This window comes from Rhamphochromis sp. 'chilingali' (assembly GCF_963969265.1).
Source record: "Rhamphochromis sp. 'chilingali' genome assembly, chromosome: 13".
NCBI classification, from domain to species: Eukaryota; Metazoa; Chordata; class Actinopteri; order Cichliformes; family Cichlidae; genus Rhamphochromis; species Rhamphochromis sp. 'chilingali'.
The window spans coordinates 25,477,748-25,495,771 of record NC_137940.1 but is presented as its reverse complement, the minus strand read 5'-3'; the positions used below and the strand labels follow the sequence as shown (position 1 = coordinate 25,495,771).

The following is an 18,024-nucleotide window of genomic DNA, read 5'->3' as shown; positions in this document are numbered from 1 at the left end:
CATTTTAAAAACTAATTTTGAAACTGAACGTTTAGGTTTCCGGAGTGTACTGATGTGTGACTTCACTCGTTTGAGTAACTTGGGGACTGGGGGGGGACAGCTTGTTAGTCTCAAAATGCTCTATAATGCGTTATTATCACTCACAGCGTTCATGTTTTGTCTCAGTCTTTTCCTGGTGCACAGAGCCAGGGTTTTAGAAAATGATTTTCGCAAACTCCAAGGAGACATAATTCTACAATTAAATCAACCATGTTCTGAGGGAGTCGATGGGAAATTGGCCAAGATGCTTAAAACAAGCGAGGTATGTCACTGATTATACAGGATGGAGTCATCTTGGACATTGTACTACTGAGATTTATACCATTAGTGAGTTGTTCAGATAGCGCTGCAATAATAAATTTTATCGCAAGGCTTTGTTTTTCTCATAGGACATTAAGTCAAGAGTCTTCCAGGAAGCTCACAGTTCTCTGAAGATATCTTCTAGGAGAGTCAAAAGGGACCCAGGCAGTTCTAGAGGTGGGTCAGAGCTGAGAACTGAAAATATCTTGTTAGTTCCAGTCTAATCTGGTAATGACAGCACAAACAGTATATGCTAAGTTAATAAAAAAATGAAAGTCAAGTGTTTATTTCCTTCTCTTGCCAGCTTCAACAGCATTTCTGCAGTTAAGGGCTGACACTAACAAACGGCCAGACATAAGAGGTAAAACTAAATCCAAGTCGTTGGCTGTACCGTCTGCCATTATTTTGATGAAGCGTATCTTGCCTTTTTCTCACAGGAAATATAACTGTGATCTCTTGGATTGTTTCTGCACAGCGAGGAAATGCAATTTCACAAAAGGAAAACAGAATTGTTGTCCAAGAAGATGGTTATTACTTGGTGTTTGGACAAGTATTGTGTCACTCTAACTCGAGCAGAACTAAATTGATCATGCATATGATTTGTTCCAACCAGTTAGGTAATGTTCTGCTTAATTTGCAGGTTTTGTTTGAAAGCCCAAGCACAGTTATGGGTCATGTCGTTCGAAGTAGGGCCTCAACTGAAGCCGAGCTGTTGCGCTGCCTGCAAGCGATGCCCGATAGATATCCTGCCAACACATGCTACACTGCAGGTCAGTGAGAGACTGCTGCTGTGGAGGTTTTTTTGCTTTTGGATACAGGCGCTCTCTGTAATACACAGCGCTGTTCCTTCCTCTACTTATCGAGGTCAAATAGGCATATTTTTGAAAATGTTACACTGTTCCTTGAAAGTGGATCTCTCGTGCTGATTTCTAGTTCCACATTTTTATTCTTAGACACTATACTAAAGTAGCTTTGCAATAATTTACAGTTCAAAATAATCCCTGTTCATCTTATATCGGGGCCTTTGTGCAGCTACACAGTTTATTCCAGGTTTTAAGCCTGTGTCGGCCAATAGTTTGAAGCATTTTGAGAGCTGCTATTTTGCACTTTTGGAACCAGACATAACCATAACTGGAGCTTGCTTAGCTTTCTGCAAAGGGTATCTACTTACTGGTGGTAAATAAGAGGCTAATGAATCTCAGGAACTGTAGTAATTCAAACAAGTCAGCAAATTATACTTTTTCATATAATTCAGTTTATAAACGCTCCAAAAGGCCCTAACACCGCAAGTGCAGTCAACTGTAACTTCCTGTGTTGGGACACCTGTCAAGCTGGGCACACCCTGAGTTTTAAATATCACCAGCCTCCATTTAAAAAAGAAAATTCAGCTACCATGCACTAGCTTATCGATAAATTCCCAAATCTTTCTTTTGTGCCAGGCTATAAACATGCTTGTTAATGCTGCACAGGCCTTTTAACTGTAGTACTATACTGTACTATAGAGTATTTGACCTGGTTTTGGTGCCAGCCTCAAGCATCCATTAGACAAACTGCAGTTTTTGGTATTTCTGCACTGGCTCCATTTTTCTGCCCTGGGCAGTGCCCCTCATCTGAAACAAACCCATCAAGCCAACTTCCTAGTGGGGGGGCCACCCCTCATAAAAACCATGAGATGGCCATAATATCCAGGATATCCGACAACATACAAGTCCATTAGCAGAAAAAACAATTCAAAAGTAGCACCAATAGTAAAAAGGCTTTTGTGTATAGCAAACATGTACTGTACGTTTAAATACATTTACACTTTCTGACAGCGTTTGTCCTCTGTTGCAGGCACAGTGCAGTTGCTTCAGGATGACGAGCTAGAACTGGTGATCCCAGACAGGCCCACAGCCCTGATATCTACAGATGAAGACTCAACCTTCTTTGGTGTCATACAGCTGAACTGAGACAAGACAGTAGGAGGATGATAAGGATGCAGCTGACTGTTGCTGGAAGTGGGAAACTGACACTGAGCAGCGTGAGGGCTGTGCAGATATAAAGCAGAGTGGCAGCAGCAGGAAAACTATTTTTCCTGCCAGGCAAATACATTTTTTTCAAATATATATTAGCTTTAAAATGTAGAATTTGGGTGCATGTCCTGGGCTGACTCCCAAAAGTTTGTACTCATGTGCCAGCACCTCCTTTCATCAGTCTATTTTAGGCGTGTTCCTTTATACCTTGCTGGGGGCTTCCCTCCTGTTCCACCTACGCGCTGTCTGCTTATTTGTTCCTCTTGTCTATTTTAAAACGCTTTCCGTTTCCAGAGACTTTGTCAGGAACAAACAAATGTATAAATTTATCTCCCAGGAAGTTTCTTGAATACCACAATAAATAATGTATCATCATCTAATTAAAGTTGTTATAAATGGGATAATGTGTCGGTGCAAATTATTTCTCAACTTGTATTTAAAGTGCTAGCAAATCCTAAATGCATTTATCTCTAAAAGTGGCTTCACTTAGCACTAAAAACACAATATGTTTGTCTACAAACCTTTTTTTTTTTTTTTTTTTTTTTTTTTTACAAATTATAAGGTTTTCGCTTACATGTGACCTAAGCTTGACAGAAAGAGGCGGTCTACGTGGTCATGTCTTTATTGTCTAAATATAGTATCCACCTTCCCTATCTGGTGGCCACAGCTGTTTTCTCTCTCCCTTTTTTTTGATGAAGCATGGCTATAAGAGGGTGTTGGTGTGTGTGTGTGTGTGTGAGTGCATACGAGCTCTGACAACAGCAGTGGTACAGTTTAGCAGCAGCAGCAGAGGGAGAATGGTCAGACATATGTTCTCCAACTTCCTACTACTCTGGTCACTCAGCCATGACCTTTGCGTAACAGGACTGACGTATTATGCTTCGAGGGTAGGTTCAACATGGTCAATATAAATGCTAAATGTTTTTAAATTTGCACTATTTATTTATTTCTTAAGCCTACAGAATTGCTGGTTTTGATATTTTTTAAAAGTGCCCCATCTCTGAGGCTCACACTGTGTTCCTTTAATTTCAAGGAGCAGTCCTGGAACAATCGGAATCTCTCTTCTATCCCTGTGGATTTGGATATAAGGATCAGAAGACTGGACTTGTCCAATAACTTCATCAGACAGCTGCACAAGCTTGAGCTGCCTTGCTTGGAGCAGCTGGACTTGAGCAACAACCAGCTGGATCTCATCTCCGAGGGGCTGTTTGAAAACCTGGTTCGACTTGAGCAGCTGAATTTGTCCAGAAACGAACTAAACAACAACCTTGGCAATAACAGCAAAGCCCTCCAATCCCTCAGCGGGCTGAAGGATTTGGACATATCAATGAACGGCCTGAGTGACTTTGCAGCCGAGCACTACCTTAGAAACAAATCCGCCCTCGATCAGCTCAAGATGACCGGTAATGCTTTAACAAGACTTTCACACAAATTATTCACAGAGAGTAAAAGCCTGAGGGCCATTGCTATTGACGACAATCTGATATCTGAGATCGAAGAAGGGACGTTCGAATCACTGATCCAATTAGAGGTGTTAAACTTGGCTAAAAACAATCTTGCGCACATTTGTGATTTTAAATTGCGTCAAGTGAAATTTCTAAATCTGAGCAGAAACTCTGTAGAGTTTTTTGTCACACATGAGGACAGCAGGCTGTACAGGCTTGAAGTTCTTGATCTCAGCCACAACAAACTTCTTTATTTTCCAATCGTTCCGAAAACGAACCGTTTGCGGTATCTTTATTTACAGAATAACATGATCGGTTCCTATTCAGAGGCTGCTTTGGTGTCAGAGACAAATTCTCTTTATAGTGAGATTGTAGGTGAAAAAATTGCAATAAAAAACAACCTACACTCAAACTGGAGGCCCATGCCACTGATTTATATTGACCTGAGCTACAACCACTTCAGGTCTTTCCCAATCGAGACTTTAAGCCTATTGCTGTCTTTAGAAACTCTGAATCTCAGCTATAACTGTCTACAAAGCATCATCTGGGATGTGAGAAATGACTCTGACTCAGGACCCCTTCGCCAGCTTTTCTTCCGCTCCCTAAAGCACCTTGACCTGCAAAGCAACAGGCTGGTATATATTTCCCCACCTTTTCTCAGTGCACTCGCACAAATAGAAAGACTAAATCTGCAAGACAACTCAGTCCAACCTTGCACTTCTGCTGATCACTTAGGAAGCATTAACTCAACACAGCAAACAAATCTTGATGACCTTTGTGTTGAATTCGCCTACTTAGGGACTCTAAAACACCTCAATCTTAAAGGAAATGGCATAAAAATGCTTCAGCCTAACACATTTCAGGGGACTTCTTTGGTTTCCCTCAGCCTTGCAAAAAATCCATCACTGGTCATGCAAGAGGGGGCGCTAGAAGGTGTGCAAACAACTCTTCAGTCCTTAATTATCAGTGAGATCAACTTAACCAGCTCTCGTCTGTTGTCTCTACCGTGCATGCCGGCATTAACCCACCTGAACGTATCGAACAACCTGCTGGATACAATTCCCAGAAGTTTAAGTTGTTCTCCCCTGAGAGAAATTGACATAAGACATAATGTTTTTATAACTTTAAACCCTTCGTTGATTCGTGCTTTATCCACAAACCTTACCGTCATGCATATAAGCGGGAATCCTTTCAACTGCTGTGACAACAGATGGTTGATGGTCTTAAATGAGACAGAGATTACAGTGCCCGATATCAGTGAGGCAGAATGCTTTACGAGAGTTAGAAACCTTACGGTGACAGAATATCTGATGAACCCTTCATTGTACTGTTCATTGCGCACAAAGGCACAGGAAGTTCATTTTGGACAAATGATGATAATTGTCTTATTTGCAATTGTTTTGTTAGCAGTTTTCATCATGTTCAGCAGGAAGCTGTGCTGCACACAGAGATCTGTTATGGTGTGAAGTCTCAAATCAGTCTTTTACAGTTTTTTTTTTAGATAATTTTAGACATGCACATGGGCTATGTAAAGTAAGCATACCATAAACTTGGTGGAAAAGTGAAGATTGTGGTTATTGCACATTACAGTCTTACAGGACATACCTGCAAACTTTTCGTGACCTCTGAAGCTAAAATCTTAAACTGGAAATTGGCATTACTGATTCCCAAGTGGTTTGGTTACAGTGCACGTCAAATCAAGAATCACAAGAGTTCGTATCCATTCTTCATCGTGAATGTTTGTTTTGAAACTAAAAGCTTTAGCCAATGGATTACATTTTTATGACGTCTATGAAGCCTTGCAGAACATTCCAAGAGTCACGACTGGACTCCTGAATAATTCAACACAATTGCCATATAGACCCTTGTAAGAGAGCTTTTGTTTAAACATATTGATTTGTATATATTTTTAAATAAGAATGGCTTATTTTGTCTTTATACAAGAAATGTCATTATACCAGCCTGTTCTGTAATATATAATGTGTGGCTCTGACCCTGGAGACTGTGGTCAGATGTTGCAACGGTGTATGGTTTACATAATAAACATGTCGCACTGAATAACCACGATATCGTGCAGTTCTTTATTTAAGAATACCATTCCCCGCATTTCAGTATCTACAAAATAAATCAATGAGGTGGGAAGGTGAACAATTATAGTTGAAATGCCACCAAGTCATAGAATCCTAACTGTAAGGTCATGATCAGAGAAGGTCATCCATTAAGATTGTGAAACTAAGCAACACAACATTAAACTTTGACTTGCATCCTACAATACTGATCCACTGGCAATGGCATGAAAAGATATTTGAAATTGTAAGCAAGTACCTCTGGATGTACACCAAAAGAAAAAAAAGATATGCCATTGAGCAATCTTTCTTGCTGTCTTCCTATTGGCAAATCCCTCTTCTTGAAACTGATGCAAAGTGCCGTTTTGCAACTGGAACCAGTATATGTGATGTCAGCATTATCACGGGTACAGCAAAACTGCCTATCAATCTAACTCTTGAGCAATATTAACTTTAGTAAAATGTCTGTATTGCCCCACCCACACGTTTCAGCTTCTAGATCAAGTAGCAGCTTGACAAGTTCAAGCAAAGAGCACTTGAAGAAAAGAACACTGTGTGGATAGCATTAGGTGTCAAACCATAGGAATGCAACAAGTAAATTATATTCATTCTTCTTCTTGGTGTTGATAGTTACTGGCATTTAGACATTAGCAACAGCTTGCATGCAAAGTTGCACGACTTTCTGTTTCTACCTCTACACCAGGGGTGCCAAACACATGGCCCCTGGGCCAGAATCAGACCGCCAAAGACTCCATTCTGTCCAACTAGACAGACTTGGAAAAAAATTGAGAAAAAGGGCATAAATTTGGGACTTTTAACTGTATTTTCTATAAGGTTGACAGCTTTTTCTACTGATAAGGACCTCCTTCGTAACCATTCATAACACACCAAAGTAACTAAATAATAGATAAACAGTTAAATGCAATATCTACAACTGAAACTTCTATCTTTTTAAAGAGGGTCCACAGTTAGAAAGTCATAGTCTGTTACATCCAGTACTTACAATATGGACAGATTTCTTCCATTTAAAACAGCAGCATTTCTTTATCGTGTAGAAAAACTGAGACATTCTGCTTAAAATGTACTTCTTTTTTGTTATATGAAGATATCTGAGAAATTCAATGGATGGTTAAACTTCTTATGGATCAAAGTGGGCTCTATGCAGCCCACTATGTCAAATGAGCTTGACATCCTTGCTCTAGACTAGGGCTGAACGATATATCGCATTTGCGATAATATCGCGACATGATCAAGTGCAATTTTCTAACCGCAAAGGCTGCGATTATACTCTGGACATGTCCAAATTCATGGGCTGCATCCTCCTGAGGCCGCATTTGTAGACCGATTACGTCACAGCGACGCGCCGAAGGCTGTCCAAATTACTACCATATCCCAGAATTCATAGCGCGGCCCAGCCAAACTCCAGTTTCCAACAATGGCGGCTGCTACTAAGTTTTAAAATTACTCATACTAATCTTTCTGGGTCACAAAATAAACTTTTAACATATTTTCAGGTGAGAAAGTAGTTGTGTAAACATCAAATATCTGCTCGGTTTATCAAGATATCCCATATTTGCAAAAGTGCTTCGACGTTTTCAGAGGCGTCTGCTACCCACCAGCTCGACAGCTAGCCGGGAGCTCGAGGGTTACTGATGCGGCCGAGAACGGCACAACTCCCGGCACATCATTTTCAGATCACCGCGGAGTTTCGCTGCTCGGGTTAAACGTGATATATAAGTCACTTAGACAACCTAAAAATGTTATTGTTGGGCTTTTTTCAGTGTTTTGTTTGTTCGTGAGTAAATCGGTTTGGCTGAGATTAAAGTTATTAGATTAGATAAAATAAAACTTTATTAATCCCCCGGGTGGGTTCCTCCTTGGTTTTCACACAGCTGACTAAACGTCAAACAAAACTTATTAAACAGAAGTATGAGACAGTCGAGAATTTACGCCAGTGTCTGGTTATATTTTAGATAGCAAGAAGCAGACGGCCGAGTTTATTAAACTCCACTGAGACAGCGGTGACGCTAATCAGAACTAGACCGTCCAATTTCACGCCTTTAAATTTTAAAGGCGTGTTTGTGTGTGTGTTTATACAATTGCTATTATGTTTGCACTTTATGTGTAATGTTACTGACTGCAGAGATCAGTAAGATGTGTGTATTTTTTATTTATTAGTTTTATTTATTTAATATTATTTTTTAATTGAATGACTGTCTAGTAGTTCACAGATGTCGAAAAACTGAGTGTGGTAAAGCCACTGATTTTGTTTATGTATATTTCTGCAATCTGCACATTGTACTGACTTTCATTTTAATGTTTACACCAGGGTTCCTTGTCAGCACTTTATGCTCAGATGTTTGTAAGCTAAAAATAAACTATTGTGTATGTTCAAATATACTGTTGTGATTGAAGAAGTTAAATAAAAATGTCAGTCATCAATTCATGCATCACCTCATGTCATCGTAACAGAGGTCTGTCTTCCAGGAAAGAACAGTTTAAAATTAATGTAATATAGTATTGGCCATACTATATGATGTATTGCTTGTCTTTGTTTAATAATACAGAAGACAAAGACCTTAAAAAATAATCGCATATCGCATCGCAATCACAATATTGGGGCAAAAAATCGCAATTAGATTATTTTCCATAATCGTTCAGCCCTACTCTAGACTGTCAAATGCTGTCTGATAAAAAAAAAAGAAGTTCTAAATTCTTTTAATTGTTAATTTAATTGGAAATGAAAATAAAAATCAAACATGCACTATGAAAGATGTCTGAAATCTATTTTTTTTTTTTTATCATTTTAAAAACAGATGTAGACGCAAAGTACTTTAGAGACAGGCACATTTAGCAAAAAAAAAAAAAAAAATCAACATTCACATTTCCCTCATTCACAGTAATGCTGTTCCATACTACAAATATTGGTATCGATCCAATACCAAGTAAATGCAGGGCCAGGATTGGTTACTATTTGTTATTCGGGTAGCTAATTGGGGGAGAGTAGTATGCCATGAATTATCGTTTTAATCACTACTATATCAATGATTACTTTCCACAATAATCAGTTAACGCAACAAAACACCACTTTCAGCTTTTCAGGTCTTTTGAAACGGAGTCTTTGGAGACCTGGAATGCAAGTTTTTCTGTCTCTAAACCACACAAAAAGGTTTGGACTTTCTTCATAGTGCAGGTTAGTGAGGTTTATTTTTCGATCCATTCCGCCCACCTCTACTGGCTGGGGCCTCTTCTCAAGATGGCGGCCTGGCATTGGTGGAAAAAGGAGTGGGATACATTTTTATGACAACCGGGTTTTTAAAGAAGAAACCGAGGTCAAAAAGTAGACTAAAAGGAATCGTTCCACTATGGTAATTTGCGGAACCCCCAAGAAAATCTATGAAAAGAAAAGGACCGTCAAAGTCAGGAATAATAACGCTAATTGGCTAGCTAACTAGCCGCTAACTAGCCACCAGTCATACTGGCAGGGGTCACGCACGCCATGGCTCCTCACCAGCTGGCTGTCACCCTCCAGTCGGCGCCCTCCATGATTTCCCAGAAAGTGCAGTTAACTTACCAGCTGTTCTTGCTGGAAAATGCCCGGAATAAACTTGAACAAGACCTTCGCAACTTCACCATCAAGGTAAAGCTAGCTGGCAAGCGAGCGACTAATTAATGCATTTACTTACATTAGCTGATATTGCTAAGACCAATGGAAAAAGGTACAGTGTGTTCGTCATTACAAAAACGTGAAATATCAGCTGACTGCCAAAATTGGTTTCCTCTGAACTAATAAACACAATGTATGTGTATTTTTAAATAAACCACACAAATTTCCCCCTTTTTTACAACCAGGCCTATAAAGATGTCCAAGGTTACCTGAATTCATCTTGTCCCAGGAACTTGTTCAGCGATCTCTCAAAAGCTTTAGATGTGAAATGTCAAACAGTCGCAAAGCTTTCAGCTTCATTAAAGGACCTCACAGCTGGTAAGTTATAAATTAATCGTATAGCTACAGATGGATAAGTAACTGTATTAATAAACCTCTGCTGCCTGCTTTCCCTGTCAGACCCGCAGGTTTGTCTTCTTCCTAAGGTTAAAAATGGAGTCAGCGGAAATCAGATACAGCAGCTTGGCATCAAAGAGATTCAGATTACAGATGTTTTTAAGTTTGGGCCCATGTTAAAGAACTCGCTGATGGCGAGCTCAATAGCAAAAGCAATCCAGGTACTGGGAGCCACGGTGTCTCTTCAGCAGCTACAACGCTTCCTCACCTCGAAGCCTGCGGCAGGCTATCAGGACAACATGATATGCAGGCGTTCTTCAAGCCTCACCAGCACTGTTTTGACTTCAAGTTGTGATTTTAAGGTTGAAGAAAAGCAGGTTGATTTTGAGGAGAAGAGCCAAGTGGATGCTGGGATTTTTCCACCTGTCACTGATGAGAGCCGTGACAGAAGTGCAGAGAGGCCTCAAATACTTTTACCTCCCTTAAAAGCTGTTTTCCCCGAGCTCAGTAACCCAAAACCCATGAACACCACACCACTATTACACTGGGGATGTGAAGATGATGTCAAGGTGCAACACCAAAAACAAACATCCTCCCAGCTGCTGCACTTCCTCAGAGCAAAAGTTAAAAACATGGGTTCACTGGAGGTCACGGCCATGGAGTGGGCTAAACGTGCATACAGTTCAGATTTACAGCAGCCTGTGTCACCTACCATTACACCACAAAAAGACCAGTTCAGTCACGTTGTCACCGATCTGGTAGAAGTTCTTGCTCCAAAAACTTTGAATGCAAAGTTTGAAACCCGAGCCCCAGTCTTCAGAGTGAAAAAAGCCGAGTCAAGTGGCTCTCTCATCTATAGTTGCGTGATTGCAACACAAACTGAACTCTGGGATATTGGAGACATCTTCGCAGAGGTAGTGGAGAGGGTCTCTGATCCTGGTCCCTTGGGAAGTGAAGACTGCCAAAATATAACTACTCAGCCAGAGATCGTGGGTGTGAATATCCACTGGAAACCCAAAAGTCCCAAGTGCGCAGAGCCTGAACGTGATAACAGTTCTGATGGTGCGAAAATGGCAACAACCAACAGTTTAAAGATTCCCGATTTCCAAATCCGAAGATTTGAAGAGACTGAGGTTGTGGTGTCTCACATTGTGAGTCCGAGCAACTTCTACATCCAGCAGGCAGACTCCCATGAGAAGCTACAGGCCTTTGCCACAGAGTAAGTCATTCATTGCTGAGGCTAAACTTAAGTCTGCTTTTTCTCAGATTTTCCCGCTGATTCACTGATGACATTTTCAGAACTTAAAGAGCCATTTATGCCTTTTATTCATAACCGTTTTCTTTGTAGATTTTTTTTTCTTTTTTAATAACCCACATGTTTCTGGTCATCATCATTATTATTTTCATTTGGCACAGCTGGAAAGCCAGTAGTTCAAATGCTGAGCAGAACTGCATTCCAGATATTGGAACCGTAGTAATGGGTTGGGTCGCCGAGCGAGAACAATGGTGCAGGAGCCAGGTGATAAAGATATGTGGCGTGAGCAGAGGTGGGTTCTGTCCTTGTGTTGAAATGTTTTTGCAGATGTATGCCTCTAGATGGTAGCAGTGTCACTTTTTCCTGGTAGCCACTTGGGAATATCACACTGGATTTTTAGTCTTGCTTTGTATGCTCTCTGTCTTTTGGATGTAAGATGGTGCTGGGACAGAGACATCCATCAAGGTGGAAGTGAAAAGGTTGGACTATGGTGACACTGCCTGTCTGTCACTGTCAAATATAAAGGAGCTGACCCCTGAAATGGCTACTATACCACTTCAGGCTGTGCAGGTTTCACTGACTAATGTAAGTGGATTTACAGTACACCTGCATGGACATGTAAAAATATTCAGAGAGAGTCATACGGACTGTCCCTGCCAGAGTTTGCATACATGGAAATGTTAAAAAGCTGTGCTGTGAGAGTGTGGGCTTAATTATTTGCATTTGTCCACTATTAGTCACAGCGTTATCTGTTACTTGGTGAGAAAAGGAAATGAATTATCTCAGTTCATGGTATTTTGTGTGTATTTCCTACCCCTTAGGTGATGCCTCTGAATGGGAGAGATTGGTCTGAGGAGGCAGTCGGCTGGTTCAAAGCGACTGTACACAACAGGACCCTCTATGCTAGGCTGTACCCACAGGAAGGCAAAGTTACAGTCGAGCTGTTCATGGAGAAGGGAAAGCTCGGAGCCATGAGGTATCGAAACATAAAACACAGTCAATTAATTGTGGCGTAAAAAGTTTCAGTGGACAGAATTTTAACTGTAAAAAAATTATTACGTCACCATTAAACAATGTAAATTGTTAAATTAAGAAGTAGCATGGTGACTGTATAGTAATGTGAAAAAGTCTTGAGCCACAACCCATTTCTTTTTCCTTTCCTTTCATGTATTTTGCTAGGAAAACAAGTGCAGCAGTTTGTTGAAACATATGCAAACATACCTGGAAATGCAGGAAATAAGGCAAAAACAGAGTTTGCACAATTCTTACAAATTTCAAAATCAATATTTGGAATGACCACTTATCATTTTGAATGCAGCGTGAACTCTTAGGCAGCTTCCTTGTCACTTCTTTAAATGGTCTTCAGGAATAGTTCTCCGGGCTTCTTGAAGGTCATTCAGCACTCTTCTTGGGAAGTTTGCTGTCCTTTTGTTCTGTCGAGATGATCCCACACTGCTTCAGTAATCTGCTTTGAGGCAGCCAGTTCATTACTGACTGCGGTTTTCTATCCAGGTATCCTTTTACTGTATTAGCAGTGACATTGGGATTATTGTCATGCTGATTGGCCATCTTCAGTTGGATGCCTTGCAGATGGCATTGCATGGTGGTGGATCAAAATCTTAACAGTATTCATCAGTCATGACAAGATCCCCAGTACCTCTGGCTGAAACTCTTTTTTCCGTTTCCTCTGTTAAGCTTTGTTTATTTATTTATTTATTTATTTTTAATATAAGTTGGCTTGGCTTGAAATGGAACCTCAAACCATGACGGCACCAGAAGTTTCATCCTCATAAGACCTTGTCGCCACAGATTTTGCCTGCTACTTCTTTTGTACTCTTCTTGTCCAGTTTGCCCAAAGTCTTTTGAGGACACACTGCACTCCATGCTGAAATATGCTAAGTGTTAAGTTCATAGCTCTTTAGGAATCACCTTGTTGATGCAAAAATATTATTATGCCTGTTAAACTGTTATCTTTGGCATTTTTCATAGATTCAGCAAAAGAAATGGGAAAACATAAACAGGCAACAGGCTGTAGTTTACTTTTTCTTTTTTCTTTTCTTAATGCTCAAATCATTTAAAGGCCACAGTGTTGGGTGGCTTAACAAATGTTCCTCTTAAAATGAGCAAAAAAGCAGCAAGGGTTCAAAGAAACACTTTGTTGTCCAGGCTTTCAGAAAGACTTTTGCACAGCACTGTTTCTGTTTGTGCCACAAATAGGCAAAATACAATCATCTACTCTACATTCAAAAAGGACCAATAAGTAATGAACACACTTAACACATCATTTCAGGAGGGGTGCTTCATTGTCTTTGAGACTGGCCCAGAATGGACACGCCATCCACAGCAAACTTAAGAAGACCAGTCTCATCAAAAGAAGTAAGTTACATTATATTTTAAAAATGCATTTTCTCTAAGAGTCCACACTACACTAATATACTTCAATGCGATGTGTTTATTCCTCATTGTCACCGCTCTATGTTGATATTCACAATTTTCCGTTTTGTTTTGTAGACAGTGTTCAGCTTAAAGCCCAGAAACAGGACTCTGACTGGGAGAAGTATCTCATATCATGCTACACTCAAAGGAAGTAGTTCAGGTGTGTGTGTGTGTGTGTGTGTGTGTGTGTGTGTGTGTGTGTGTGTGTGTGTGTGTGTGTGTGTGTGTGTGTGTGTGTGTGTGTGTGTGTGTGTGTGTGTGAGAGAGAGAGAGAAAGAAAGAAATTAAAAGTAGATTTATAAAGGATTAACTGGACTAGTACACATTAAGTCATGTTTTTCTTTTGTATCTCGAGCTTTTATTCTTTATGTACAGGGAAAGCATACAAAGCTAGTTTTGCTTGTTTTATTTTGACTGTATAATTTAAAGATATTGGTTAACCTGTTCCATTTTGCTGTGTTTAAGAACAGAACTGTATTTCAAGTCCTGATTATTTTTAGCCACTAGACAGTGCCTGCTCAGTCTGATTACCCGCTTTCTATTAAGTTGTATTCATATCTATATTATTACCTTATCTGCATGGTACAACAGGTCTTTTTTGGTTTTGTTTTTTAAATGTATAATTTTTCTTTGATCACAGAAAAGCTTTGCTGACTTAATAATATTGTTCTTATGCAATGGCAAACCTATCATTATTTGTGCAGATTTGCCTTTGAAATAAAGATGTGTTTGCTACAATTGCACATTTGTGTCTCTTCCTTGTGTAGAGAGAATGTAAATGAGGTGCAGTTCATTCAGATTATTAGCAGGCCACCCAAACCCTCCCACTACGGCCTGCGAGTGATGCAGGAAAACCCATGGCACAGTGAGCCACTGTGTGTCATCTGATTGTACATGACAAACGACCACGTTGTGTTGCCGTAAATCATGGTTTCTACTGTTACGTGGAAGGGGGTGTGACCACAACTAACCTGTTGACGGTGCTATGTAAATAATAACTTTTAATATGAACCATTTGGTAACATGTTATATTGGACTTAACTGGACTAACCTGTGTGACTGGGTTAATATATTCTTGTGCTAGTATTGTTGGAATTAAAAAGTCTAGGTAACATCAAAAATTAAAGCTGTATTTTATTTTTAAAGTGCAAATGACAATTTAATCAAATCAATCTTTTAAAGTGCTGTAGCATTCAAATTAGCCACTCCATTAGACTATGCAGTAGTTCCCTAGTTCATATATAATCTGTGTGAATTCGTAAACCTGTTAATGTCGCAGCAGCAGTGACTCGGGTCAACAGCGTCCTTCACTTCCCTGCCCTGCCAAGCACAATAAATAATGTGGCAGGCTGAGGCCTTTTGTGTCCACACAGATTCTTTCTTTTGCCCCGGGGTAGGCGGAAATCGAGGCGTTTGATCTGAATTCTGAAAGAGTCTTGTTGCAGCCCCATAAAGGGTGCCATTGTATGTAAATAGTTTATATAAGAGCATATGACCGCTACGGTGCAGGGCAGTGGCTAGTGGCGGAGGAATGATTAGCATTTTCCAAACGCATGGTGTTCTCAATCCAGCCTTTTGGCTCGCTAAAAAACACAAATTTGAATTTATTTCTTCCCATTTTGTACACATTTTTGTGTACCACCAGCAGCTGAAGGTAAAAATTCATGTTATCTCCTTTCTAATTGTTTTATACTAACATTCAGTGAGAGGTTGGATTTGGGGTGAGTGATGACTGACATGCCCCAGTGACTTGACTTGGCAAATACTTGGCATGCTTACGGTCTCATCATCATTCCCTTTATGGTAGCAATGTTTTACTGAATATGCTTTAAAAGTCACATAATTTTAAGATCTGTTAAAGGAAAACCTTAAAGAACATAGCTATTCTCAAACAATAGAGATCTCTCAAGGGGAAAAAAAAAAGGAAAGCCTCAATGAGATGCATGTCTTGCTGCTCCCTTGGAGAAATTTGCTGGCAGTCTGTCAGTCTGTCTGCAGTTGGGCTGTAAGCCAGCCTGGGAGTAGAGTATTAATACAGGATGAGCATATCACGTGGTTCTGCAAATGTTTTGCAATTGGTTTCAACCTGTTGCGTCTTCTGACGGTGCATGATGGCAGGCCATCGCCCCTGTTTTTATACAGCCGGCAGGCTACTTGGCAATTCTTGTCTGTTGTTCCTGACTGCCAAATCCGGCTTGATGCTCAGGTCATACTTCAAGATGGTCATCTTTGGACCCGGTGCTGCTTACGCCGCTTGCACCGCCGGCTGAGCCTGGTAAACCTCTAACTACTCATGTTACACCGGTTCGATTTTTTCTGAAATGCTAAGTTTTGTGTGCAGTTATAGTCTAAAGACCTTATTTAACTGGCAAGCCATTGTGACTTCATGCCAGTAATAAAAAAGGGAGTAAATTTTCTTAGTAATTAGAATTTTGGGTGATTTTTAGATGCAAAGCATCCCACACATGTAACTGCCTACACCTGTAAAAACTTATATTAATCCCCTTTTCCCCAGACCTGGAGTCGAAAATGAACTGGGGGTCCTTTTATGCCGTGATCAGCGGTGTAAACAGGCACTCTACTGGCATCGGACGCGTCTGGCTGTCTGTCATCTTCATCTTCCGCATCCTGGTCCTGGTGGTTGCTGCGGAGAGCGTCTGGGGCGATGAAAAGTCCGGCTTCACCTGCAACACCCAGCAGCCCGGCTGCAATAGCGTCTGCTACGACCAGTTCTTCCCAATTTCACACATCCGTCTGTGGGCACTCCAGCTCATCCTGGTCTCCACCCCTGCACTCTTAGTGGCCATGCACGTAGCCCACCGAAGGCACATCGACAAGAAGATCCTGAAGAGGGCAGGCCGCAGTAGTCCCAAAGAGCTGGAACACATCAAGAACCAGAAGTTTCAGATCACGGGCGCTCTGTGGTGGACATACATGATCAGTATCATCTTTAGAATAATTTTCGAAGTGGCTTTTCTCTACATCTTTTACTTGATCTATCCTGACTTTAAGATGGTGCGTTTGGTGAAATGTGACTCATTCCCTTGCCCCAATACGGTGGACTGCTTTGTCTCCAGACCGACAGAAAAGACCATATTCACTGTGTTCATGCTGGCAGTGTCTGCGGTGTGTGTGCTGCTCAACCTGGCAGAGGTGGTGTACCTCATAGGCAGGGCCTGCAAACGGTCCTTCCGCAGCTCTGAAGACGAGTCAAAGTTACCATGGATAAGCCAAAGATTGTCCACTTACAAGCAAAATGAAATCAATCAGCTGATAGCAGATCATTCTCTCAAGTCTAAGTTCACTGTGACCAAAAAGAGCCCAGCCGAGAGGGGTGAGAGGTGTTCTGCTTTCTGAGACTCTCTTGAACTAATAAGCAGTAACCTCACCTGACCACGTAGTATCTCATGCATTAAAGTCACATATATACTGTGTATTAGGTCAATTTCAGCTTTTTGGCTATTTATTTATACATAATTCAGTCAGTGGATCTTAGATACTTGTTTTTATCTGTTCATTTTTACTCACAAATATTGGCTGCCGTTCTCGCCTAAACTAGAGTCTGTAGTGAAGGTTTAAAGACCAAACTGGTGCTTAAGAACATTTTAACTCAAATCCAAGGTGGCTGTTGTTACAGTAAAACCAAGCTTACCTTGATTAGATCTTTAGGGTTTTTTTCTTTGTTTTTCTTTTTTCTGGATTCCACAATGCTTCTGAAGGCTTCCATTATATTATTTTTTTAGTATAAATAGCAGTTTGTCAAGTTGTTGACAAGCTTAGGCTGACTATTAGTGTGATGCCTTGTTTTTGTAACAGCCGTATTGTTGTTGCAGCTCAGTATTCTTAGAAGAATAAAACAGGTGTACAGAATTGTTGTTGAATATGAGCAATTTAAAACATACCAGTTATAATTGGTGCAAAAAGTCTGTAAAGATTGCTGTTTGGAAAAGGGTTTGTAATCTGTACATAAGTCCACACCATAGCAGATCATTCGATACTGAAATTTAAGAAAATTGTGGACGCCACGATTCCAAACTAAACAAACGAAAACACGTAATGGTAAAAGTCAACCGAAATGCTCTGAAACATCACTTTGGTCCTTTAAAAATCAGAGGTTATTGAAGGAGTTGAAATGCTGGATGAGAAATTCAAAAAATGAAACCATTAGAAGCTAGTGGATGTATAGGAAAGCACATATAAATGGGTAAAATGACTTGAACAGCTGTTAACAGTATGGTGGTTAGATTTTATTTGATGGTCACTGATTTTTTCTGAACTTAATGTAGACCGCTTGTTGCTACAGTTGGTGCTAGAAAATAAATTTTCAATTCAAAACAAAACAATGTAATACTGTCCAAACATGATTGCCATGTCATCACCGGTGCCTGTAAGCCACAGTGTTGAAACCAGCTGCCTAATATCATGCCATCAAAAGAGCTCAAATGCACTGAAGCATGAAACTTCGACT

The 18,024-nt window shown here is 40.3% G+C and overlaps 4 protein-coding genes across 6 annotated transcripts; all 4 read left to right on the top strand.

Moving 5' to 3' along the window:
• The first annotated feature begins 86 nt into the window (after positions 1–86).
• Positions 87–2,624, top strand: LOC308408947 (tumor necrosis factor ligand superfamily member 13B-like). Of its 2 annotated transcripts, XM_080901432.1 has the most exons (6): positions 87–301; positions 429–516; positions 644–700; positions 777–889; positions 980–1,109; positions 2,173–2,624. In XM_080901432.1, the coding sequence occupies exons 1-6, from the start codon at positions 116–118 to the stop codon at positions 2,286–2,288; spliced, it is 690 nt and encodes a 229-aa protein (XP_080757558.1). In that variant the 5' UTR covers positions 87–115; the 3' UTR covers positions 2,289–2,624. The 2 variants fall into 2 exon arrangements, with proteins under 2 accessions (XP_080757558.1, XP_080757557.1); XM_080901431.1 differs by having other exon boundaries at positions 777–1,109.
• Positions 2,625–3,050: 426 nt separating this feature from the next.
• LOC308409258 (transforming growth factor beta activator LRRC32-like) lies at positions 3,051–6,298 on the top strand (the record flags this gene model as incomplete). The annotated part of the gene is given in 3 exon segments (XM_080901869.1): positions 3,051–3,077; positions 3,080–3,238; positions 3,385–6,298. Coding segments are annotated over 3 exon segments (2,064 nt in total). The 3' UTR covers positions 5,263–6,298.
• A 2,820-nt stretch (positions 6,299–9,118) lies between these two features.
• On the top strand, positions 9,119–14,232 carry LOC308408670 (uncharacterized protein). The gene is made up of 8 exons (XM_080901038.1): positions 9,119–9,502; positions 9,715–9,847; positions 9,929–11,084; positions 11,282–11,412; positions 11,557–11,705; positions 11,942–12,096; positions 13,411–13,496; positions 13,632–14,232. Exons 1-8 carry the CDS (start codon positions 9,362–9,364, stop codon positions 13,709–13,711), a joined length of 2,031 nt encoding a protein of 676 aa, XP_080757164.1. The 5' UTR covers positions 9,119–9,361; the 3' UTR covers positions 13,712–14,232.
• Positions 14,233–15,081: 849 nt separating this feature from the next.
• LOC308408645 (gap junction beta-1 protein-like) lies at positions 15,082–17,088 on the top strand. 2 transcript variants are annotated; one of them, XM_080901009.1, is made up of 2 exons: positions 15,082–15,210; positions 16,072–17,088. In XM_080901009.1, the coding sequence occupies exon 2, from the start codon at positions 16,086–16,088 to the stop codon at positions 16,911–16,913; it is 828 nt and encodes a 275-aa protein (XP_080757135.1). In that variant the 5' UTR covers positions 15,082–15,210; positions 16,072–16,085; the 3' UTR covers positions 16,914–17,088. The 2 variants fall into 2 exon arrangements, with proteins under 2 accessions (XP_080757135.1, XP_080757136.1); XM_080901010.1 differs by lacking the exon at positions 15,082–15,210 and adding an exon at positions 15,812–15,831.
• Positions 17,089–18,024: the final 936 nt, after the last annotated feature.

Excerpts from the sequence above, each read along its gene's own strand:
- LOC308408947 (XM_080901431.1), top strand. The coding sequence starts at position 116 with ATGCTCTATAATGCGTTATTATCACTCACAGCGTTCATGTTTTGTCTC. Across the intron at positions 517-643 it reads GGACCCAGGCAGTTCTAGAG|CTTCAACAGCATTTCTGCAG; the intron begins GTGGGTCAGAGC and ends TTCTCTTGCCAG. Across the intron at positions 701-776 it reads CAAACGGCCAGACATAAGAG|GAAATATAACTGTGATCTCT; the intron begins GTAAAACTAAAT and ends TTTTTCTCACAG.
- LOC308408670 (XM_080901038.1), top strand. The coding sequence starts at position 9,362 with ATGGCTCCTCACCAGCTGGCTGTCACCCTCCAGTCGGCGCCCTCCATG. Across the intron at positions 11,413-11,556 it reads GATATGTGGCGTGAGCAGAG|ATGGTGCTGGGACAGAGACA; the intron begins GTGGGTTCTGTC and ends TTTGGATGTAAG. Across the intron at positions 12,097-13,410 it reads GGAAAGCTCGGAGCCATGAG|GAGGGGTGCTTCATTGTCTT; the intron begins GTATCGAAACAT and ends ACATCATTTCAG.
- LOC308408645 (XM_080901009.1), top strand. The coding sequence starts at position 16,086 with ATGAACTGGGGGTCCTTTTATGCCGTGATCAGCGGTGTAAACAGGCAC.